The sequence below is a fragment of the Ceratotherium simum genome, chromosome 27 (genome assembly GCF_057802395.1).
Source record: "Ceratotherium simum simum isolate JZ-2026a chromosome 27, ASM5780239v1, whole genome shotgun sequence".
In the NCBI taxonomy this organism is placed as follows: domain Eukaryota; kingdom Metazoa; phylum Chordata; class Mammalia; order Perissodactyla; family Rhinocerotidae; genus Ceratotherium; species Ceratotherium simum.
In genome coordinates, this window is record NC_141926.1 from 812,617 (window position 1) to 833,285 (window position 20,669).

The 20,669-nt window shown below is 46.0% G+C and overlaps 1 protein-coding gene across 2 annotated transcripts in view; it reads left to right on the forward strand.

Annotated features, from left to right (window-relative positions):
• The window catches only part of MCM3AP (minichromosome maintenance complex component 3 associated protein), a 49,234-nt gene that overhangs the window by 18,346 nt on the left and 10,219 nt on the right, over window positions 1-20,669 (forward strand). For both annotated transcript variants that reach the window (XM_087417894.1, XM_087417895.1), the window contains exons 14-24: window positions 348-448; window positions 4,876-5,007; window positions 5,402-5,515; window positions 6,814-6,966; window positions 8,275-8,469; window positions 10,695-10,763; window positions 10,845-10,979; window positions 12,719-12,872; window positions 18,635-18,893; window positions 19,104-19,201; window positions 20,006-20,396. In XM_087417894.1, the coding sequence (XP_087274020.1) occupies window positions 348-448; window positions 4,876-5,007; window positions 5,402-5,515; window positions 6,814-6,966; window positions 8,275-8,469; window positions 10,695-10,763; window positions 10,845-10,979; window positions 12,719-12,872; window positions 18,635-18,893; window positions 19,104-19,201; window positions 20,006-20,396 (1,801 nt within the window). The remainder of the gene's footprint in view (window positions 1-347; window positions 449-4,875; window positions 5,008-5,401; window positions 5,516-6,813; window positions 6,967-8,274; window positions 8,470-10,694; window positions 10,764-10,844; window positions 10,980-12,718; window positions 12,873-18,634; window positions 18,894-19,103; window positions 19,202-20,005; window positions 20,397-20,669) is intronic.

Consider the following 20,669-nt stretch of genomic DNA (forward strand, 5'->3'; position numbering starts at 1 on the left):
TGGCATCAGGGCCGCCTGCATGGCCGTTGTCCAGCAGGCAGCAGGCTTGCCGCGTCCTCTCCAGAAGGCTGCTTTCATTCATTAGCAGGAAACTTTTCCAGAAGCAGTGTACCCAACCCCTGTGCGAGGGTCATTGGGCGCCTTCAAACAAGCTCTGGAAGGGATTTCTGCCCTGGGTGAGCTGTTCCAGGAGAAGGTCGTCTGGTCTCCCTCTCTGAGGTTCTGGGAGGACCTTCAGTACCCTAAGGCTGTAGCGTGAGACCATTTGGTTATCAGCGGGGTCTGGTTGAGGCAGTGTCTCTCAGTGCCCGCACGGCACGCCTGACCCCTGCCTGGCCCCTCCTTAGGACCTGGCGCAGGTGGTGGATGAGCTCATCCAGGAGGTTCTTCAGAGGGACTGCGAGGAGGTTGGCGCTGCGGGGGCGGCCTTCGCAGCCACAGCTCTGGGGTAAGTGTGGCGCTCCTCCTGCTCAGGCGGTCTGCACTCGCTCGGGCCACACCCTGTCCCTCCAGATATTTTCTGTCATGAAGCTGCTCTCAGTCTTCAACAAGAGATCGCAGCTACCCATTTGTGTGGGCTTAAATATTGGTCCTGTTCTCTCGGCGGGTGTAATTTCTCATGTTCCTGACCTTCTGTTTGTCATTGACATGTAGCGTCTGTTCGTGTGTGCTTTTTCAGCAATATCAGGCTTATTTTAAAGTTGTAAATTAAAAACTTATTTTTCTTTAAGTTTTAAACGACTTAAAAATCTAGTAAAAAATTCTCTATTAAAAATTAAAAACACTCACTTTACTTGATCTTGGATTAAGTCTCAGTTTATAAATTTGACAGATTAAATCCCTTTAAACATTTTATACCATTTGTGTTTTATACCACGATGAAACTTCCTTAGACAATAAATTTAATAATCAAAATCTTTGTAAGCTCTTAAGAAACTTTTGTAAATCTAATTAAAATTAATAAATTTAGTAAATCAGACTTTCTTAAGGATTTCAAACATCTTGTAAAAATCCTAGTACACATAAAGTGACACAATGATAAGAAAAGATATTTCACCTATATGAATGGAGATTACACAAAAGGATCAGTTGATAAATTTGATTCATTTTTTTTATACTGGAGTTGTATACATACTTTCTATTTGATGGAACTAAAAATAAGTATGATTTCCATGGGCTTAATTTTTTAATGTGGTAAAATATACATAAAATTTACCATTTTAATTGTTTTTAAGTGTACAATTCAATGGCATTAATGCCATTAATGTTAAGTTCATTAACAATGGCGTGTACCCATCACCACTATCTATTTCCAGAATTTTTTCATCAGAAACTTATACAGATTAAACAATACCCATTAAACCGTAATTTCCCATTGTCCTCCTTCCCCAGCCCCTGGTAACTCGTATTCTGCTTTTCTCGTTATGAATTTGCCTCTTTTAGCTACCTCATATAGGTAGAACTGTAACAGTAATGTCTTTTTGTGTCTGGCTTTTTTCAGACATAAAAATATCTTCAAGGTTCATCTATGTTGTAGCATGTATAAGCATTTCAGTTTTTTTAATGGCTGAATAATACTCCATTAAATATATACAGACACATATACATGTATATGTACAGCACTGTGTGTGTATTCATCTGTTGATGGACATTTGGGTTATTTTCACCTTTTGGCTATTGTGAATAATGCTGCAGTGAACATTGGTGTACAAATAACTGTTTGAGTCCTTGTTTTCAGTTCTTATGGATATATGCCTAGCAGTGGAATTGCTGGCTCAGATGATCTGTTTTTAGAGAAACTGCCAAACTGTCTTCCACAGTGTCTGCACAATTTTACATTCCCATCAGCAGTGCACAAGGGTTCCAGTTTCTCTACGTTCTTGCCGATACATGCTGTCTTCCATTTTTTTTTTAAATAATAACCATCATAATGGGTGTGAAGTGGTGTCTCATTGTCGTTTTGATTTGCGTTTCCCTAATGACTGATGATGTTGAGTATCTTTTTCATGTGCTTATTGGCTATTTGTGTATCATCTTTGCAGAAATGTCTATTCAAGTCCTTTGCTCATTTTTGAATTTTTTTTTTTATTGTTGAGTTGTAGGAGTTCTTTTATATTCTGGAGATTAATCTTTTATCAGGTATATGATTTGCAAGTAATTTTTCCCATTCTGTGGACTGTCTTTTCACTCTCTCGATAGTGTCCTTTGATCCACAAAAGTTTTAAATTTTTATGTAGTCCAATTTATATATTTTTTCTCTTGTTGCCTCTGCTTTTGGTGTCATTCAAGACATCATTGCTAAATCCAGTGTTATGAAGATTTCTCCCTGTGTTTTCTTCTAAGAGTTTTATAGTTTTAGCTCTTGAGTTTAGGTCTTTGATCTGTTTTTATTTCACTTTTATATGTGGTGTAACATAAGGATCTAACATCATTCTTTTGTATGTGGGTATCCAGTTTTCCCAACACCAATTGTTGAAAAGACTGTCCTTTCCTCATTGAATGGTCTTGGGACCCTTGTTTGAAATCAATTGACCAGGTATGTGAGGATTTCTTTCTGGGCTCTCTACTCTCTTCGGTTGGTCTATGTCTGTTTTTATTCTAGTACCACTGTTTTGATTACTGTAGCTTTGTAGTAAGTTGTAGTAAGGTTTGAAGCACAAAGTGTGAGTCCTTCAGTTTTGTTTCTCTTTTTCAAGATTGTTTTGCTATTTGGAGTCCCTTGAAATTCCATATGAATTTTAGAATGGGCTTATTTCTGCAAAAAATGCTCTTGGGATTTTGACAGTGAGTGCATTGAATCTGTAGATTGCTTTGGGTAATATTGACATCCTAACAATATTAAGTCTTCCAATCCATGAACATGGGATGTTTTTCCCTTTGTTTAGGTCATCCTTAATTTCCTTCAGCAATGTTTTGTAGTTTTCATTTAAGTCTTGCATCTCCTTGGTTAAATTTATTCCTAATTATTTTATTCTTTTTTTTTTTTTTTTTTTGTGAGGAAGATCAGCCCTGAGCTAACATCCATACCAATCCTCCTCTTTTTGCTGAGGAAGACTGGCCCTGGGCTAACATCTGTGCCCATCTTCCTCCACTTTATGTGGGATGCCACCACAGCATGGCTTGACAAGCGATGCGTCATGCACACCCGGGATTCGAACCCGGGCTGCCAGCAGTGGAGCACGCGCACTTAACTGCTATGCCATGGGGCTGGCCCCTAATTATTTTACTCTTTTTGTTGCTGTTGTAAATGGAATTTTCTTTTTTTTTTTTTAAAGACCAGTGTAGTTTATTTATTTTCCCCCAAAGCCCCAGTAGATAGTTGTATGTCATAGCTGCACAGCCTTCCAGTTGCTGTATGTGGGATGCGGCCTCAGCATGGCTGGAGAAGCGGTGCGTCGGTGCACGCCCAGGATCCGAACCCGGGCCGCCAGCAGCGGAGCGCACGCACCTAACCGCTAAGCCACGGGCCCGGCCCTGGAATTTTCTTAATTTCATTTTTAGAATGTTCATTGCTAGTGTGTAGAAATACCATTGATTTTGTGTTTGATCCTTGTATTCCAACCTTGCTGAACTTGTTTATTAGTTCTGATAGGTTTTGAGTGGATTCCTTAGGATTTTCTATATACAAGTTCATATCATCTGTGAACAAAGTTTTCTTCTTCCTCTCCAGTTTGAATGTTTTTTACTTTTCTTGTCTAATTTCTCTGGCTATAACTTCCAATATGGTATTGAATGAAATGGCAAAAGTGGGCACCCTTGTCTCATTCCTGGTCCTAGAGGAAAAGCTTTCCAGTCTTTCACCACTGAATGTGATGTTAGCTGTGGCTGTTGTGTTTTTGTTTGGTTTGTTTGTTTGTTTGTTTGTTTTTGTGAGGAGGATCAGCCCTGTGCTAACATCTGCCAATCCTCCTCTTTTTTTTTTGCTGAAGAAGACTGTCCCTGGGCTAACATCCGTGCCCATCTTCCTCTACTTTATATGGGACGCCGCCACAGCATGGCTTGCCAAGCAGTGCATCTGTGCGTGCCCAGGATCCGCACCGGCGAACCCCGGGCTGCCGCAGCGGAGCTCGCGCACTTAACCACTTGCGCCACCAGGCCGGCCCCTGTGGTTGTTTTTTATATGGCCTTTATCACGTGGAGGAAGTTCCCTTCTATTCTTTACTGAGTATTTTAATCATGAAACGGTGTTGAATTTTGTCAGATGCTCTTTCTGCATCAGTTGAGATGACCATGTGGGTTCTTTTTCTTTCATTCTATTAATGTGGTTGTATTACATTGATTGATTTTCATTTGTCGCATCATCTTTGCATTCTAGGAATAAATCCCACTTGATAAAGTTGTATAATCCTTTAAATGTATTGCTTAATTTTGGTTTGCTAGTATTTTGCTGAGGATTTTTGCATCAATATCCATAAGGGATGTTACTTTTTAGTTTTCTTGTAGTGTCCTTGCCTGGCTTTGATATCAGATCAGAGCGATGCTGGCTTCATAGAACTGTTAGGAAGTTTAGCACATCTTTCTTCTTCAGATTTTTAGAAGAGTTTGAGAAGGATTGGTGTTAGTTCTTCTTTAAGTTAATTCTTCAAGTTTGGTAGAATTTACTAGTAAAGCCATCTGGTGCTGGGCTTCTCTTTGTTGGGAGGGGTTTTTGAATACTGAGTCAATCTCCTTACTAGTTATAGGTCTATTCAGATTTCTATTTCTTCATGAGTCAGTTTTGATAGAGTCTGTGTTTTCAACCATGGGCTAAATTTTTATGCTAAAAGCCAATTAAGTATTTTTTTTTCCTTGCCAGTGTTAGAAGTTTAGTTATGTGGTTTGCTTGGCTTTTATTTATTTATTTATTTAGAACGGTATCCACTTTGCTCTGTCTAGTGTTTCCAATGCTGCTATGGAGGAGCTGTTAACAGCTGCAACCACAGGCATTTTGAGGCACATTGCAGCTGAAGAAGTGACTAAGGAAAGAGAACGAAAGGAGGAGGAGAGGCGGCAGGCTGAAGAGAAGAGGTGAGTGTGTCTCCTCCCTGCAGTGCACATGGGGGTCAGAGCATGTGGACACAGGAGAGAACCCGCCCTGGCCTAGGACGCTCTTGCTGTTGTCCCCTGTACTAGGATCAGACCATGGCACACCCAGTGCCCTGTGCCCAGGGAGTGGGTGCGGGTCTCAAGGCTGCACCCACCTTGTGAGCAGCAGTCCTCCCTAGCTGACGTGGCGGACAGGGTGGAGGTCAGAAGAGCTGGAGTGGGGGCGGCTCTGTGGCTGTCTGATGGGATCAGAGGGGTCGGGCCTGCCGACTCAGGCAGCACATCTCAGATCCCTACTTGGAAGGTCACAGAGCGTGATGACACTTGTTTTTATTCTTCAGCATTACCCTTGTGCTTTTTTTTGTTTTACTCCTAGGTTGAAACAAGAGAGAGAACTGGTGTTGAGTGAACTGAGCCAGGGCCTGGCTGCAGAGCTGACGGAACTCGTGGTGGTGGAATGCGTGAGGGAAACCTGCTCCCAGGAGTTGAAGTAAGAGAAGCACTGTCCTGCAGTGCGGGGTGCGGGTGAGGTGCAGGGTGACTAAGGCCCTGTGGCCAGGCTGGTGCAGTTCAAGCTAGCTGGGTTTGTTTTTGACAAGAGCATATCTTTTGGATACCAAAACTGAAATGCCATCCCTGTACTTGTGTGTGTGTTGCTTCCAGAGAGGGCCTCACTTTCAGTCTCATCCTCATTGTGGGCCCTGCCTTGGGTGCAGGGATGTGTCTGTCGGCAAAAGAATTCATTGGTAGTCTCCATGCCAGCTTACTTACGTAGTTTTTCTCACCTAGAAGATTCTGTCCCTTGTTTCATGTGTTAAAAGATTTCTTTGAGCTTTCTCACTTACGAACTTTATTAATTTTAATGCCAAGCTTCGGGGAGAAAAAGGTTCAATTGTGCAGGGAAGTCTGTCTTTGTACTTAAACTCCCCTGACATGGCCCTGAAGGTGATGGACGTTAGTACAGATTGCAGCTTCCCGTGCAGATGGGGACACAGCCGGGAGGCAGAAGTGTATTGTTTAATTCATGTTTCTTTCTTTCTCTGTTAATTGGGAGTCTATGTCCCTGTTTACTGTAAGCAAGAGACCTGACAGATGATGGATGTATTTCTGTTCTTAATCCCAGGCAGGGTGTTAGGAGATAAGTAAAACCTAGGACTCATTGATGTATGGGGAAAGTGCTGTTCTCCACAGTCCTGGGAGACTTGGACGGCAGCTCACCCCCAGGGCTGTCTCCATCCGTCACAGAGGATGGCTGTTGGAAACGGGTCTGGCTTGTTTAAGCACCTTTGATTTTGCCACTAAATATATCTGATAAAGTCCTCTTTGCTCCCTCGGTTAATAGAATTTTGTTGTAAAAAGCTCTCTCTTAGATACTGGTTTATCTGAGGCCACCACCACATGACCACAGGCTGCTAGCTCTGACGTACTTGTGACACTTCTAATTGCAAGCATCAGATATTGCTGATGAGAAGCTGTTGCAGTTGTCTTAATGGTTATTTAAAAGTTAAAAATTTTAAGTATTTTATTAAGATAAAGGTTTATTCTTGATCATTTACAAGGGCCCTGTTGGACCTATGATCTAGTACCCTGTACCACTTTTGTTCTGTTTTCTCTATCATTCCAAGTGTCTGTACATTAAGTAAAATGAAAATTTTAGAGCTTCTCTTGCAGCAAAAAAGTAACTATATTTCAGTATTAAGGACGTGGACTCTTGTGCTTTTAAGGCAAGCCCTCGGTATGTGGGGCCCTGGGTGCAGTGTCTCCCATGCTGATTGCCCTCTTCCCTAGGAGTGCAGTGGAGACAGACCAGAGGCTCCGCAGGGCCCGTTGTTGTGAGGATGTCTGTGCCCACCTGGTGGATTTGTTTCTCGGGGAGGAAATTTTCCAGATGGCAAAGGAGACCCTCCAGGAACTTCAGTGCTTCTGCAAGTATCTCCAGCGGTGAGTCCATGCCCACAGGGAGAGTGTCTTACAAAGATTATACTTTCAGAAACAGTCGATTATACACACATGTAACATGTTCTTTACTCAAGGGTCTAAACTGGGTAAGTAAGGAATTAGATTGGAGCGGTGCGGGGGGACCAGTTCTGTATTTTGACAAGTATTTATAGTCGTTTACCCACTGTGCTAGACACAGAGAGATGGCCGTGAACAAGCCAAACAAATTATAGCCATATTCACCCACATGGATGAATTTCCAAAACATAATTTATAGTGAAAAAAAGCACTTCTTAGGGAAATGTATACAACATTTAAGCAATGTATATTCAAACTAAATAGACTGTTTTGGATTTATATATAGTAGTATAATCCTAAAGAAAAGAAGGCTAATAAGGAACATAAACTCAGCATCATGGTTACCTTTGGAAGCAAGAGGGCGTGTGACTGAGCAGGGCCCGTGGGCATTGCAGTGCTGGTCACAGCCACTGCTTCTCAACTGGGCAGGAGGATGTCAGTATTAGGTTTATGTTATGAATGTTGTATGGTGATTCATTTCATAGCAAAATTTAAGATAAGTCATAGTGTTCTTGGCAGTTGCAACCAGATAAAAGGGAATTCAGTGAGCAGTGAGTCTCCGTTCCATGAGAGACCTCGTCGTCCTCCTCAGGAGCAGCAGCTGCTTGTGTACCCATCCAGAAACCTTCTGTCCTTTTTTGTGGTTGTTAACACAGATGGAAGCATGTTCCCTCCTCTGTGCTAAGCCTTTCTTTACTCCATTTGATATGAGGCAGGGCCTGACCATGGCAGCATGTTGGGCTCTCCTGCTCGTTGCAGTGGCATTGAGGAGGATCACTGCAAGAATGCACCATGAAGGACCTTGCTGGTCCCCTGGTGATGGACTTTCACCTGGCTCTCTCTCTTTAGCCATGACAGAGAGTGCTGTAGTGAGTGTCTCTGTACAAATATTTCACACGTGTCTAGAGATAAATTCCTGTCAGTGGTGTTGGCTAGTTCAAAGGGTATATGTATCTTGTATTTGTTGCCAAGTTGGCCTCCAAAGATCATTTAGCATTCATTCTTAAGTTGAGTAGTTTCGTTGCTCCTCACCACTCATTTGATACAGGCCTTCCCCATGCCTGAGTTTTAATTCTGATTCATTTCTCAGTTTGAGGATTATTGCTGAAAAAGACCTAAACATATTGCCAAAAATGTGTTTCTCCGTGTGAGGGTGCTGGAGCTTGTCTTTGCATTTGTCCCTGTGGTGAACCTTTAAAACACCCAGTGATGATATGTTGATGTGTCCTCCAGGTGGAGGGAGGCTGTCACAGCCCGGAAGAAACTGAGGCGCCAGATGCGGGCCTTCCCTGCGGCGCCCTGTGTGGACGTGAATGACCGGCTGAGGGCACTGGCGCCCAGCGCAGAGTGCCCCATCACTGAGGAGAACCTGGCCAAGGGCCTCCTGGACCTGGGCCATGCAGGGAAAGTGGGCATCTCCTGTACCAGGTCAGTGCTTGGCCTGCTGCACGGCCTCCTAAGTGCCCCCCGCCCCACCTGGCTTTAGAAAGAGTGTGGATTCACGTGTGTATTTGGAGGGAAATGGGTGGAATCAGAGAAAGTGAAGACAAATGCAGGATTGTGTTTTTGAAGGTCATCTGTCCCTCCAGTTCTGGGTGTGACTTACTCTACATGCTCTGATTTCACACGCCTTTTCTCCTTGAGACACTCAGTGTCCCGGTAATCGACTTTTGTTTGGAATCACCTTTTTCCTTCTGGTCTTCATGGTTTAAGGACGTACCACGTCCATTCTCACTGGTGGAGCTAGAGGTCCACACTGGCCTCACTCCCACCCCCACCTGTTTCCTCTGTGTCCAGATCCTTCTGCTTCCCTGTCATTCCTGCTGCTGCCTCGCTCACACCGCCACCCTCTGTCTTCTGCAGCAGCGTTTTAGTGACTCCACCTCCCGCCCTCCAGTCTCCTCTCACAGGCTCCCTCCTTGTGGCCCTTGGGCATGCCCTTGCCTCTGCTCCTTCCGGTTACCCCAAGCACGTCTGGCTCCTCGGGGCCCTGCTCAGGTCCTTGCTTAGGCTTTCCAATCCTGGCGATGCAGGGCTGTATCACCTCTTGAGAGGGGCCTCCCAGTGGGGACCCCGGGGGAAGGGGATATGGAGGGGCTGCAGCAGCGTACTGTGCCGAGGTCTTCTGGTGCACCTCATCCTCCCTGGGGTGTTATGGGGTGTTCTCTCCAAAAACCGTCTCCTTGGGTTTCATTTGGGTCCAACAAACTTTTTGCAGTTGCCTAGATCCCTGGGGTCCCTTTTCTGCACCTCTGAGTGGGGTGGATGATAGTGCTGACCTGTCTCGGATGCACTGTGTGGTCGGGGTGTTCAGGGTTCTCTCTGACCCACGGCAGCGTTGGCACTGGCCTGGCTTCCTCTTGGAGTCATGGCTGCTTTGCCTGCGTCAGGACAGCCCTCTCTCTTGTGTCTCCCCCGCCCCCTCCCTCTCAGCACAGCTCCCTGTCCTCTGTTCTTCCCTTCTGCCCCCTCCCTTGGTAATTTCTTTCCATCCTTCCCGCTGACAACTCCCCTCGTGCATCTCCAGCCGAGGCCTCTTCCCTGCATCCCAGACTTCTGTATACAATTCCCAACTCAACACGTAACCTAATGTTCACCCAGCCTGCCCCACTCGAGGCCTTCCCTGCTCCCAGGACGCCAGCCTGTTGTCTCTGGCGTGAGGTCACGCACTTGGACTCGGACCCACCATCCTTCAGCTCTACCCTCACCACCTCTGCTGCCAGTCCTTCTCACAGAGCTGCCTGTCTGTCTACTGGCTTCCATCCTTGACCCTACACCCTGGTGTGCTCAGCACCACGGCCGAGTCAGGTCACCTCAGGTCTCTAGTTGACATCCCTGTGCTGCTCCCCAAGTCCTTGTACGGCAGCCACCGCCCCCCTCTACCATCCCCCACTACTCTCTCTTTGCTCATTCTGAGTATGTGCCAGGCCTGCTCCTGCCTCGGCATGGCCATCTTCTCTGCCTGTCTACCCCGAGAGCTTGTCACACTGGGTGCCCTTATTTCCATCAGGTGTGCTTACATATCCCCTTCTCTGAGCACCCTGTGTAAGACCACAGCATCAGCCATGCCGTCCACTCACAGAGGCTCTTCTCGCTGTGAGAGCACGTGTTCTAGAAGGGCAGGATTCTTGTCTGTGTACTGTTGATCCTCCATGGCTGGCATACAGTAGATCATTGCATGATGTTTGTGGAATGAATGAGTCCTCTGACTAACCTATTTCTTTATCAGAAAAAGTTTTATTGGGGCCAGCCCAGTGGCGTAGTGGTTAAGTTCATGCGCTCTGCTTCGGCAGCCCAGGGTTCGCAGCTTTGGATCCTGAGCATGGACCTATGCACTGCTTATCAAGCCACGCGGTGGCAGGTGCCCCACATATAAAATAGAGGGAGATGGGCACAGCTGTTAGTTCAGGACCGATCTTCCTCAGGAAAAAGAGGAGGATTGGCAACAGATGTTAGCTCAGGGCTAATCTTCCTCACCAAAAAAAAAAAGAGAGAGAGAGAAAGTTTTCTTGGTCTCCTAGGGTGTTTTCTACCAGGAGACACTCACTAACCAATTACTTTTCACTCAGAACATCAGTAAATACTTACCGAGTTCCTGCCACAGGCACTGAGCTGGCTGTGTAGCCACTCTGTCCTTCTCCCTTTCTCCGCAGGTTAAGGTGGCTCAGAAACAAGACGGTGCACCAGCTGAAGGTCCAGCACTTCCACCAGCAGCTGCTGAGGTCTGTTGTGCCCCTGTGGTGCGTGCTGCTCCTGCCCGGGGCTTGAGCACTGGCTCACCCTCAGTGCTCTGTTGCTTCCAGTGATGTGGCCTGGGCGCCCCTGGACCTGCCATCCCTTGTGGCCGAGCACCTCCCTGGGAGGCAGGAGCGCGTGTTCTGGAAGCTGGTGCTGGTGTTGCCTGCTGGAGAAGAGCAGTCCCCAGGGAGTCCTGGCAGGTCAGGGAGAGTTTCCCTCTGTGGGGTTGATCCTGAGACCTCGGCCTGGGTGGGTGGAACAGCTCCTCCGAGAGCGTTGGGGTGTGAGCGCAGTGTATTCCTCCCATGCACTGTGGGCACCCCGACGTGTGTTTTTATGTTTTGATGCTGAGACGTGAGGTCTGTTTTGTTTGTGATTTGAAGTTGACACTTGAGATTATTTAAATTTTCATTTTGTAAACTTGGCAATAGTCTTTGTCCAAAAGCATTTCAGAGTTTATTATTTAAAGCTATGCTGAGGTATATTGATTAGAGCCTTCTTCATTTTAGACTCTTGGGGAAGACAGTTTACAGTTTGCTACAGTTCTCTTTGTTTCCTTCGGAAAAAAACTTTTAGCATTTTTAAAAAGAAATCCAAAAAATTGACATGGCATTATTTCCTGTAACCAAATCGCTTCCAGAAACCATACTTTTAAAGCAACTACAGAACATGTTATTTTTCTTTTTTCACAGCTTTATTGAGATGGAATTCACATATCATCAATTTCACCTACTTAAACTGTACATTTCCCTGGTTTTTAGTATATTCACAGAGTTGTACAATCATCACCACTATCTAATTCCAGAATACTTCTTTCGTGTGAAAAGAAACCCCATATTTATTAGCAGTCACTCTCCATTCCTCCCTGCCCTCAGCCCCTGGCAACCACTAATCTGTTCTCTGTCTTTAGGCATTTGCCTATTCTGGACATCCTATATAAATGGAATCATACAATATGTGGTCTGTTATGACTGGTATCTTTCATTTATATAATGTTTTCTAGGTTCATCCATGTTATAGCATATATTAGTCCTTCATTCTTTTTTTGTGGCTGAATAATATTCCATTGTATGCATATACCACATGGTATTTATCTGTTCATCAGTTGATGGGCATTTGGGTTGTTTCCCCTTTTTGGTTATTATGAATAATGCTGCTGTGAACATTCATATATAAGTGTTTGTGTGGACATACGTTTGCAATTCTCTTGGGTATATACTTAGGAATGGAATTGCTGTTAGGTTGTATGGTAACCCATGTTTAAGTCTTTGAAGAATTGCCAGACTGTTTTCCACAGTAGCTGCACCCTTTACATTCCTATTAGCAATGTATGAGGGTATTAAGTTCTCTAAATATATTACTTTTAGTTACCAGTAGTAACTGCTGTTGGAACACATGCATGCTAAGGAAAAAGCAAGTCGTAAAGCTTATCTCATGAGACATCTGAGCAAAGAAGATTGTCTCATGAGACATCTGAGCAAAGAAGAGAGTTGTGGTATTTTAAAAATATTTAAATGATGATTCATTTCTTAAAATGAAACAGCTGTCTTCTGATTTGCTAAGTTCATAAGGAAACATGTCATAAAAATTCTTAAGGTCTCAGGCATGAGAAATTTGATTTTGTAAAACATTTATATTTCAAACTCTAAGGACCTTTTCTACTGCTCAAAATCTTCTCTTAGTGCTTCAGAATCTTAAATCACATTAGAATGACCCAGTTTCATGAATAACCTCTCCTCTTACCCAAATAAATAACCCAGTAGAGTTCCTAGCACCATTTTAAAATCACAGCCTGTTTTGTGTAGATCCATTTCACAGTAAGGTTTGGTGTCTGTGGACCTGTATCTGTGTGATATTTCTAACTTATTTTCCTGAAAATCTCTGTAGTTCAAATTTAGAATTAGATTCTTCTTCAAGTGTTCTTTTCTTTTATTCACAGAATCCTAGCAAATTGGTTAAAAGTCAAGTTCATGGGAGACGATGGCTTGGTGGATGACACATGCAGTGACGCTTGTGGGATTCAGACACTTGCACTGTTTAATGCGCTCAGGAGCAAAGAGAGTCAGACAGTTTCTGTCAATGTGTGTATAAAGGTGAGTCACAGACACTTTGTGTATTTGCTTCTATGATTTTCTTATTTTCACTCACTCCCAGACATCATTGGAATCACATAAATGCCCTGAAGTGGTTTTGAAAGAATGTGGGAGGCTCAGAAGCAAGTGTCATGTCTGTTCCTCCTGAATCTTGACGTCCCATGGTCACTTTTTGGAGTGAGATACCAGGCTAGGTTCTCAGGAGTGTAGTGATACTTAACTGTCTTGGGTCACAGACCTCTTTGAGAACTTGGTGAAAACTCAGAACCATCCTGAAAAGGCAGAGATGCACTTATGCTGTTCTGCACATAATTCAGAAGTCCTGAACTCCTCCATGGGCCTCTGGTAATTAACCCAAGAGGGATAAGAGACAGAGCACTCTACAAAAATGCAGCGACTGTTACATCACACGTGGTTTGCCAACGGCTGACATCTTTGTTAAAATAGCCTCCTGATACTTTAGGTCTTACCAAAAGACTAATGGTTTTTAATCCTGTGCAGTTTTCACTAAACTTGATCCCAGCTACTATATGGGTTCAATATTGGACATTTCAGATTAGTTGTTTTGGTTTTACATTCATGTTGTCCTTGGTTTTCTATTATAAGTTCTAATTTTTGTTCTTTATAGGTATTTGTACAATACTGACCTTACTTGGTTCCCTGAGAGAGTTTTGTTTAATGAGAACCTGTTTCCTCATTAGATTCAAACCTGCCTAAGTGAATTTTAGGTTTCAGTCTATGTGTTCAGAAATAAAATCGGATGTATATTTTATTTACTTGGAAAATAGCAGTGCACAGCAGGAAGTGTGGGCTTCAGTGTTTAGTAGACGTGGTGTTGACTGCTGCTGCCGTGGTCAGCTCTCTGAGCCTGGGCGCGGTACCTTCCATAGTGTGGTGATCACAGCCCGCTGCACCAGCGTCTTGTGAGGGTAGCTGGGCTGCATGCTTGGAGGAGGGTTCAGTGAAAGTCAGCGCCCTCCCCCATGTCCTGACTTGAAGGCTGACACTGCTCAGGCCACTCCTCTTCCTAACCATGTCACCTTCATGGCACGCCCTGGTCATCTGCATTTGACGCTGCAGTCTGTATTCCCTCTGTCCTTGGAACGTCTTCAAATTGTAGTTTGGTTATAGAGTTTTTGTTTCTCCATTTTAATACTATTTATTGTATTTTCTAAATGTAAAAGTAATACATGTATAAAACTTTAAAAATATAAGGAAATGTGGAAGTATAAAGATGACTAGAGCCATCCGTGCTTTCACCATTCAGAGGCGACAGTTAGTAATGTCTCGATGCGTCTTCTTCCCTTTCTTCCTATGAGTACAGAGTCAGACTTCACCCGCTAGACAGCGATTGTTGTTCCTCTTGCCCTTATTCTTTTTTTTTTTTTGAGGAAGATTGGCCCTGTGCTAACATGTGTTGCCAATCTTCCTTTTTTTTTTTCTCCCCAAAGCCCCAGCACATAGTTGTGTATCATAGTTGTAGAGTTGTAGCTCTTCTGTATGGGACACCACCTCAGCATGGCTTGATGAGCAGTGAGTAGGTCTGTGCCTAGGATCTGAACTGGCGAACCCCGGGCCGCCGTAGCGAAACGCATGAACTTAACTGCTATGCCACCGAGCCGGCCCCAGCTCTTGCCTTTATTCTTTAAGTTTTTGATCAAAGTAATATTTGCATGTAATTAAAAAGTCAGGGGCCAGCCCGGTGGTGCAAGAGGTTATGTGCACGTGCTCCGCTGCGGTGGCCCAGGGTTCACTGGTTTGGATCCCAGACACGCACTGATGCACTGCTTGGTAAGCCATGCTGTGGCGGCGTCCCATGTAAAGTGGAGGAAGATGGGCACGGATGTTAGCCTAGGGCCAGTCTTCCTCAGCAAAAAAGAGGAGATTGGCAGATGTTAGCACAGGGCTGATCTCTCACACACACAAAAATAGATAAATAAAAACTTAAAAAAAAATAAAGTCAGTACCACATGATTTATTTATTTATTTATTATTTTTTTGTGAGGAAGATCAGCCCTGAGCTAACATCCATTGCCCATCCTCCTCTTTTTGCTGAGGAAGATTGGCCCTGGGCTAACATCCGTGCCCATCTTCCTTTACTTTATATGGGATGCTGCCACAGCATGGCCTGACAAGCGGTGCATCGGTGAGTGACCAGGATCCGAACCCAGGCAGCCAGCAGCGGAGCGTGAGCACTTAACCGCTATGCCACAGGGCCGGCCCCAGTACCACATGATTTACAATGAGGAACAGCAGCTCCTGCCCCCTCTCCTAGCCTTCTGCCACAGAGCTTGATTTCTTCGTGTTTCCAAATCGTATGCTTACACTGCTATTTCTCAGTTTATCCACTTTAGATATTCTCTGCTGACTTCCCATTAAAGTAGGTGTATTAGTGGGGCTGGCCCCGTGGCTTAGTGGTTAAGTGTGCGCACTCTGCTACTGGCGGCCTGGGTTCAGATCCCAGGCGCGCACCGATGCACCACTCATCTGGCCATGCTGAGGTGGCCTCCCACATACAGCAACTAGAAAGATGTGCAACTATGACATACAACTATGTACTGGGGCTTTGGAGAGAAAAAGGAAGAGGATTGGCAATAGATGTTAGCTCAGGGCCTGTCTTCCTCAGCAAAAAGAGGAGGATTGGCATGGATGTTAGCTCAGGGCTGCTCTTCCTCACAAAAAAAATAGGTCTATTAGTTATTTATTGCTACGTAATAAGTTATACCCAAATTTAGCAGCTTAAAATAACAAACATTTGTTACCTCACAGTTTCTGTGGGTCAGTGGTCCAGGTATGGCTTAGCTGGATCCTCTGGTTCAGGGTTTCGCACAAGGTGAAAATCAAGATGTAGGCCAAGCTCTGGTCTCATCTGAGAGCTCGACTGAGGGAACTTCACTTCCAAGCTCACGTGGTTGTGGGCAGGATTCACTTCTTTACAGACTATGACCAGAGGCCTCAGTTCCTTGCCATGTGGGCCTCTCCATAAGGCAGATTGCACCGTGGCAGCCAGCTTCCATCAGCTGAGTAAGATGGCAGAGTCTCTTTGTAACCTAATCTTAGAAGTGACATCTGTCACTTTTTGTCTGATTCTGTCTGTTAGAAGTGAGTCGCCAGGCCCAGCCCACACTCAGGGCAGGGGATTGTGCAACGGCATGAACACTAGGAGTGGGATCGTGGGGGCCATCTTGGCGGCTGCGTGCCATGCTAGGTGAGGAGTGAACTCTTACACCACAGTCTCACTCAGCTTTCCCCACCTTCCCAGGATGGCTACATTGTCACTTTATATTATCTCAGTAAGTGGGGTTATGTTTTGATGTCTGTGTGACCGCTATTTGCCCCAGAACTGGCGAGTGTTCTATGACTACATTTCTTTATTTTTTCTGCGAGAAATAGTTGCCTTATTTTCTCACTTACGTAGTTTTGTCTGTATCTCTCATTAATTTTTACCCAAGAGTGCCAGCAGAGGGGCTGTATACATCTTAATAGAGTTTTCCAAGTGCTCTGTGACTTCACCTTATCCCTCCCTCTGAGAAAGTGCCATCCTCTGCTCCTGTCTGGCTGATAGCATGTCCCAGGGTGTGGATGCCACTGGGCCCTCCATACCAGTCGCTGTCCTGCTCCTCCACCTGGCAACTCTGTGACCTTGGGCACGCTCCTCATGCCCCTGTGCTGCCTGTGGATGTACTCTTACTCAATATCCCTGTTTTACCCATGAGGAAACGGAGGCTCAGAGAAGTTAAAATAGATTGCCTCATGCCATAGAGCTACTCGTGGTGGTGCTGCATACAGGTGCCCCTGGGATGAAGTGAGTTATACAAATGAGTTCTCAGAGCCGTGCCTGACACACACCAAGTGCTTGTGCAGTGCTGCTGTTCACAGCAGCAGCAGTATTTTTTCTTGGTTTAGTCTCTTGTTGGATGGAGAATGACTTCCAGTTTCTTCCAAAGAAAGGATGCATGGGAGGAGAATTTGCTGAGTCCTGGCCTGTCTGAAAATGTGTTTATACTCACAATTGCTTCATAGCGTAGCTAGTTGTAGGATGATGGGTTGAAAGTTGTTTTCCTTCCAGTTTTGCTGCACTGTCACCTTGCATCCAGCATTGCTGTTGAGATGTCTGTGACTATTCCTGTTCCTTTCTCTGTGGCCTGGTTTTGTTTCTCTTTGGAAGCCTGCTCTCTCTGTCCCTGAGGTTCTGAAAACCCACTTTGGTTTGCCTGGTGCCAGTATCCTTCACTCATTGTGCTAGGCCTAGCAGGTCCTTGCAGGCTGGAGACCCTTGTTTCACTTTTGGGATGTTTTTGTGTCTTGGTGACACCTGCTTTCCCTCTCTTTTTTCCTGTTCTCTCTTGAACCTGTTAGACAGATGCTGGATCTCTGCAGTTGATCCTCTGAGCCTCTCATCCTTTCTAGCCTATTTTCTATCTTGTTTTTTATATTGTGTTCTGGGAGATTTCCTTCACTTTATATTTCAAATGTTGTACTGAATTTTTTATTCCATATATATTATTCATTTCCTTTTTCTTAGCCTTATTTGTCTTTCTCATATCATCTTATGACTGTTATTGGGTGCATCATCTTATCTCTCTGAGGAAATTAGGATTTTTGAGGTCTTTCTAAGTTTTCACATGTTCCCTGCTTTATCTGTTTCTTTTTCTCTGTTATTCTAGTCTCTCTCATGTTGGAGGCTCTCCTCAGACACCTTATCTGAGGCTATCCCCCATACCTGAGTGAGGCTCTAAAAGGCTGGGCACAAGCTGTGCTTAACGTGGGGTAGAGGGTAACTGAATAGCAAGCCAGCCTTTTTTGGGGGGACCCCCAAAATGTCAGGATATCTATTCCCTGGGCTTCCCTGGAAAAGGACTCATCTCATCTCCTCCTTGGGCAGCTGCTGGTGCTCTAAGGTAAGGTCCCCTCCACTGCTGGGTGATGCCCCTGTGTCTGGATCCTGCCCAGGAGGATAACGGGACAGGCTGTGCTTAGAGGTTGCCTGCAGGGTGGGTGGATGACCTGTCAGGCCACTGTTCTGTGTGTGACTTGTCCCTCTGTGCTCCTAACTTCAGTTCTGGCTCTTGGTGCCACAAGGCCTGGGAGCTCAGGGCTTTTGCAGGCTCAGCTGCCTGGTTCCTTTCATACCACGTCTGCAGCCCTTCAGGTGTGGCTTCCTCTGCTTCCTTAACCCATGGTTGTTCCCATCTCTGTGCTGCTTTCTAGAAGTGGATCAGAATCCCTTGTCTGCTGCTGGCTTGCCTTTCACCTTTTTTGTCATTATGGGTTTACCTGTTGTTGTTTTTTTTTGGTGAGGAATATTGGGCCTGAGCTAACATCTGTTGCCAGTCTTCCTCTTTTTGCTTGAAGAAGATTGTCTCTGAGCTAAAATCTGTGCCAATCCTCCTCCATTTTTTATGTGGGACGCCACCACAGCACGGCTTGATGAATGGTGCGTAGGTCTGCACCTGGGACCTGAACCCGCAAACCCTAGGCCGGTGAAGCAGAGTGCACGAACGTAACCACAATGTCACTGGGCCGGTCCTTGGGCTTACCTGTTTTTACTCCTGTTTAAGGATAGTTGTTAAGATTAAAGTAACGTGCTCAAACACTGGAAGCTGAATTATCTGCTGACCTGGCTGTTTCTCGCACTAATTCATGGCCTCATGGAGGGAGGCCGGTCCAGCGAGCATCTGGCTGCGCTCACTGTGGGGCCAACGTTCACTGCTGATTTGTCCCCTTGTGTGTCTGTCCTGATGGTTGGGGCGCTGTTTCAGGTGGCCCATGGCGCGCTCAGTGACTGTGCTCTCGATGCCGTGGAGACGCAGAAGGAGCTGCTGGGGGCCAGCGGGCTCATGCTGCTGCTTCCCCCCAAAGTGAAGAGCGAGGACGTGGCGGAGGAGGACGTGTACTGGTTGTCGGCGTTGCTGCAGCTCAAGCAGCTCCTGCAGGCCAAGCCCTTCCAGCCTGCACTGCCGCTGCTGGTTCTTGCGCCTGGCCCCGGAGGGGGCCCTGTGGAGAAGGAAGTGGAAGATGGTTTGTGAAGACAGTCTTGTTTGTGAACTGGCATGTTGAATGAGTGGGTCAGCCCTGGGTCTGAGGGAAGCTTGCAGTGTGGTGTTGGGAGTCACAGTACAGCAGCTGCGGTGGTGACTGGGGGCAGGGCTGGGCGTCGGCGCATGAGACGTAAGCTCCGCTGCAGGCTGAGAGCAGGAGGCAGGTGACCTCCATCTGTTTCTCTCAAAGGTCTGATGCTGCAGGATTTGGTTTCGGCTAAGCTGATTTCAGATTACACCGTTGTTGAGATCCCTGATTCCATTAATGAATTACAAGCCACAAGTAAGGTAAGGTGTCATCCTTTTTAAAGGGCCAACAAGATATGTCAGTTTTTCCCCTTTTTCTTTATCTTGAATTTAGTGTACACCACTGCTTACATTTTGAATTTTATGTTTTGATAGGTAACTTTCTAAAAATATAAGCAGAAATCAAAATAAAAGAAAATTTGCTCAGTCCTGCTATCTGCAACAAATTAAATTGTTCATATAAATTCTTTTAGTGTTTTTTTTTAAGTATGACCATGTCTTGTATCTGAGGGTCAGATATATAAATTGTTTTTGTAGGGTGGTTGTCCTTGGACTTTATGAAGAAATAATGTTATCAGAGGTCTCCTTTAAAGAAGGAGGTCTGTGCTGACAATTACATTTAGGGGAAGAAGTGCTGGGAAATAAAAGTAACTACAGGAAGAAAGATAACTGCAGAATGTGAAAGCTTCCTGGCGTGCAGCGAAGCTGTTAGTCGTTCTAAGAGCGGGAAGATGTGGCCTCATTTCTGTGCGTGGTGAAAAGGACGCAGGGGTGGTTTCCCTTAGGCCTAAGCACTTCTGGGGGGTGACCCTACAGGCCGCACTCCTCCAGGGTGGAGTGGGACTCAGAGCCCCTCTCTGGGGCCCCGCTGTGTGGGTCTCCAGGGCTCTAGGAGGCCAAACAACTGCAGCAGAAGCTTCTGCTCCCCTTCCTGGTGTGGTTGAGAAGCTTGTGCTCTCGGGCACCTGCTGTGGCAGCTGCGGGAGGAGGCACCTTCAGGAAGCTCCTTCAAAAAACAGCATGAGTTATTTAACCAAGCCTCTCCTGACTGTCTTTGCTTCTCAGGTTTCACAGGCTGTGCAGTGGCTGGTCTCCCGCTGCCCCTGTGCCCTTGACCTTTGCTGCCAGACCCTCGTTCAGTATGTGGAAGATGGGGTTGGCCGTGAGTTTAGCGGCCGGTTTTTCCGTGACAGAAGAGAGAGGCGGCTGGGCGGCCTGGCCTCGCAGGAGCCCAGCGCCATCATCGAGCTGTTCAACAGTGTGCTGCACTTCCTGGCCTGTGCAGTGTCCTCTGAGCAGCTCTGCGACCTGTCCTGGCCCGTCACCGAGTTTGCCGAGACTGGGGGCAGCCGGCTGCTTCCTCACCTGCACTGGAACACCCCGGAGCACCTGGCCTGGCTGAAGCAGGCAGTGCTGGGCTTCCAGCTTCCGCAGATGGACCTTCCGCCGCCAGGGGGTGCGTGCTGAAGCTGAGGGCTGCGGCTGGGGAGGAGCGTGAGGCGGCCAAGCCCGATTGCTTTCTTACTGTAGTGACGGTCTGGCAGGTTTAGGCACTAGTGTGAGGTTCGTACGTCCTCCTCCACTGTGCGCCCCGCATCCCCACACTGCCCCTGGCCACCTTTGGGTTCAGGGGTCAGAATGAGCAGGGTTTTGTGGAGTGGGGCTTTTAACCCGTCACCACCAACAGAGCAGTCTGTGGGTGTCTGCTCAGCCCTGGGAGGACGGTGGC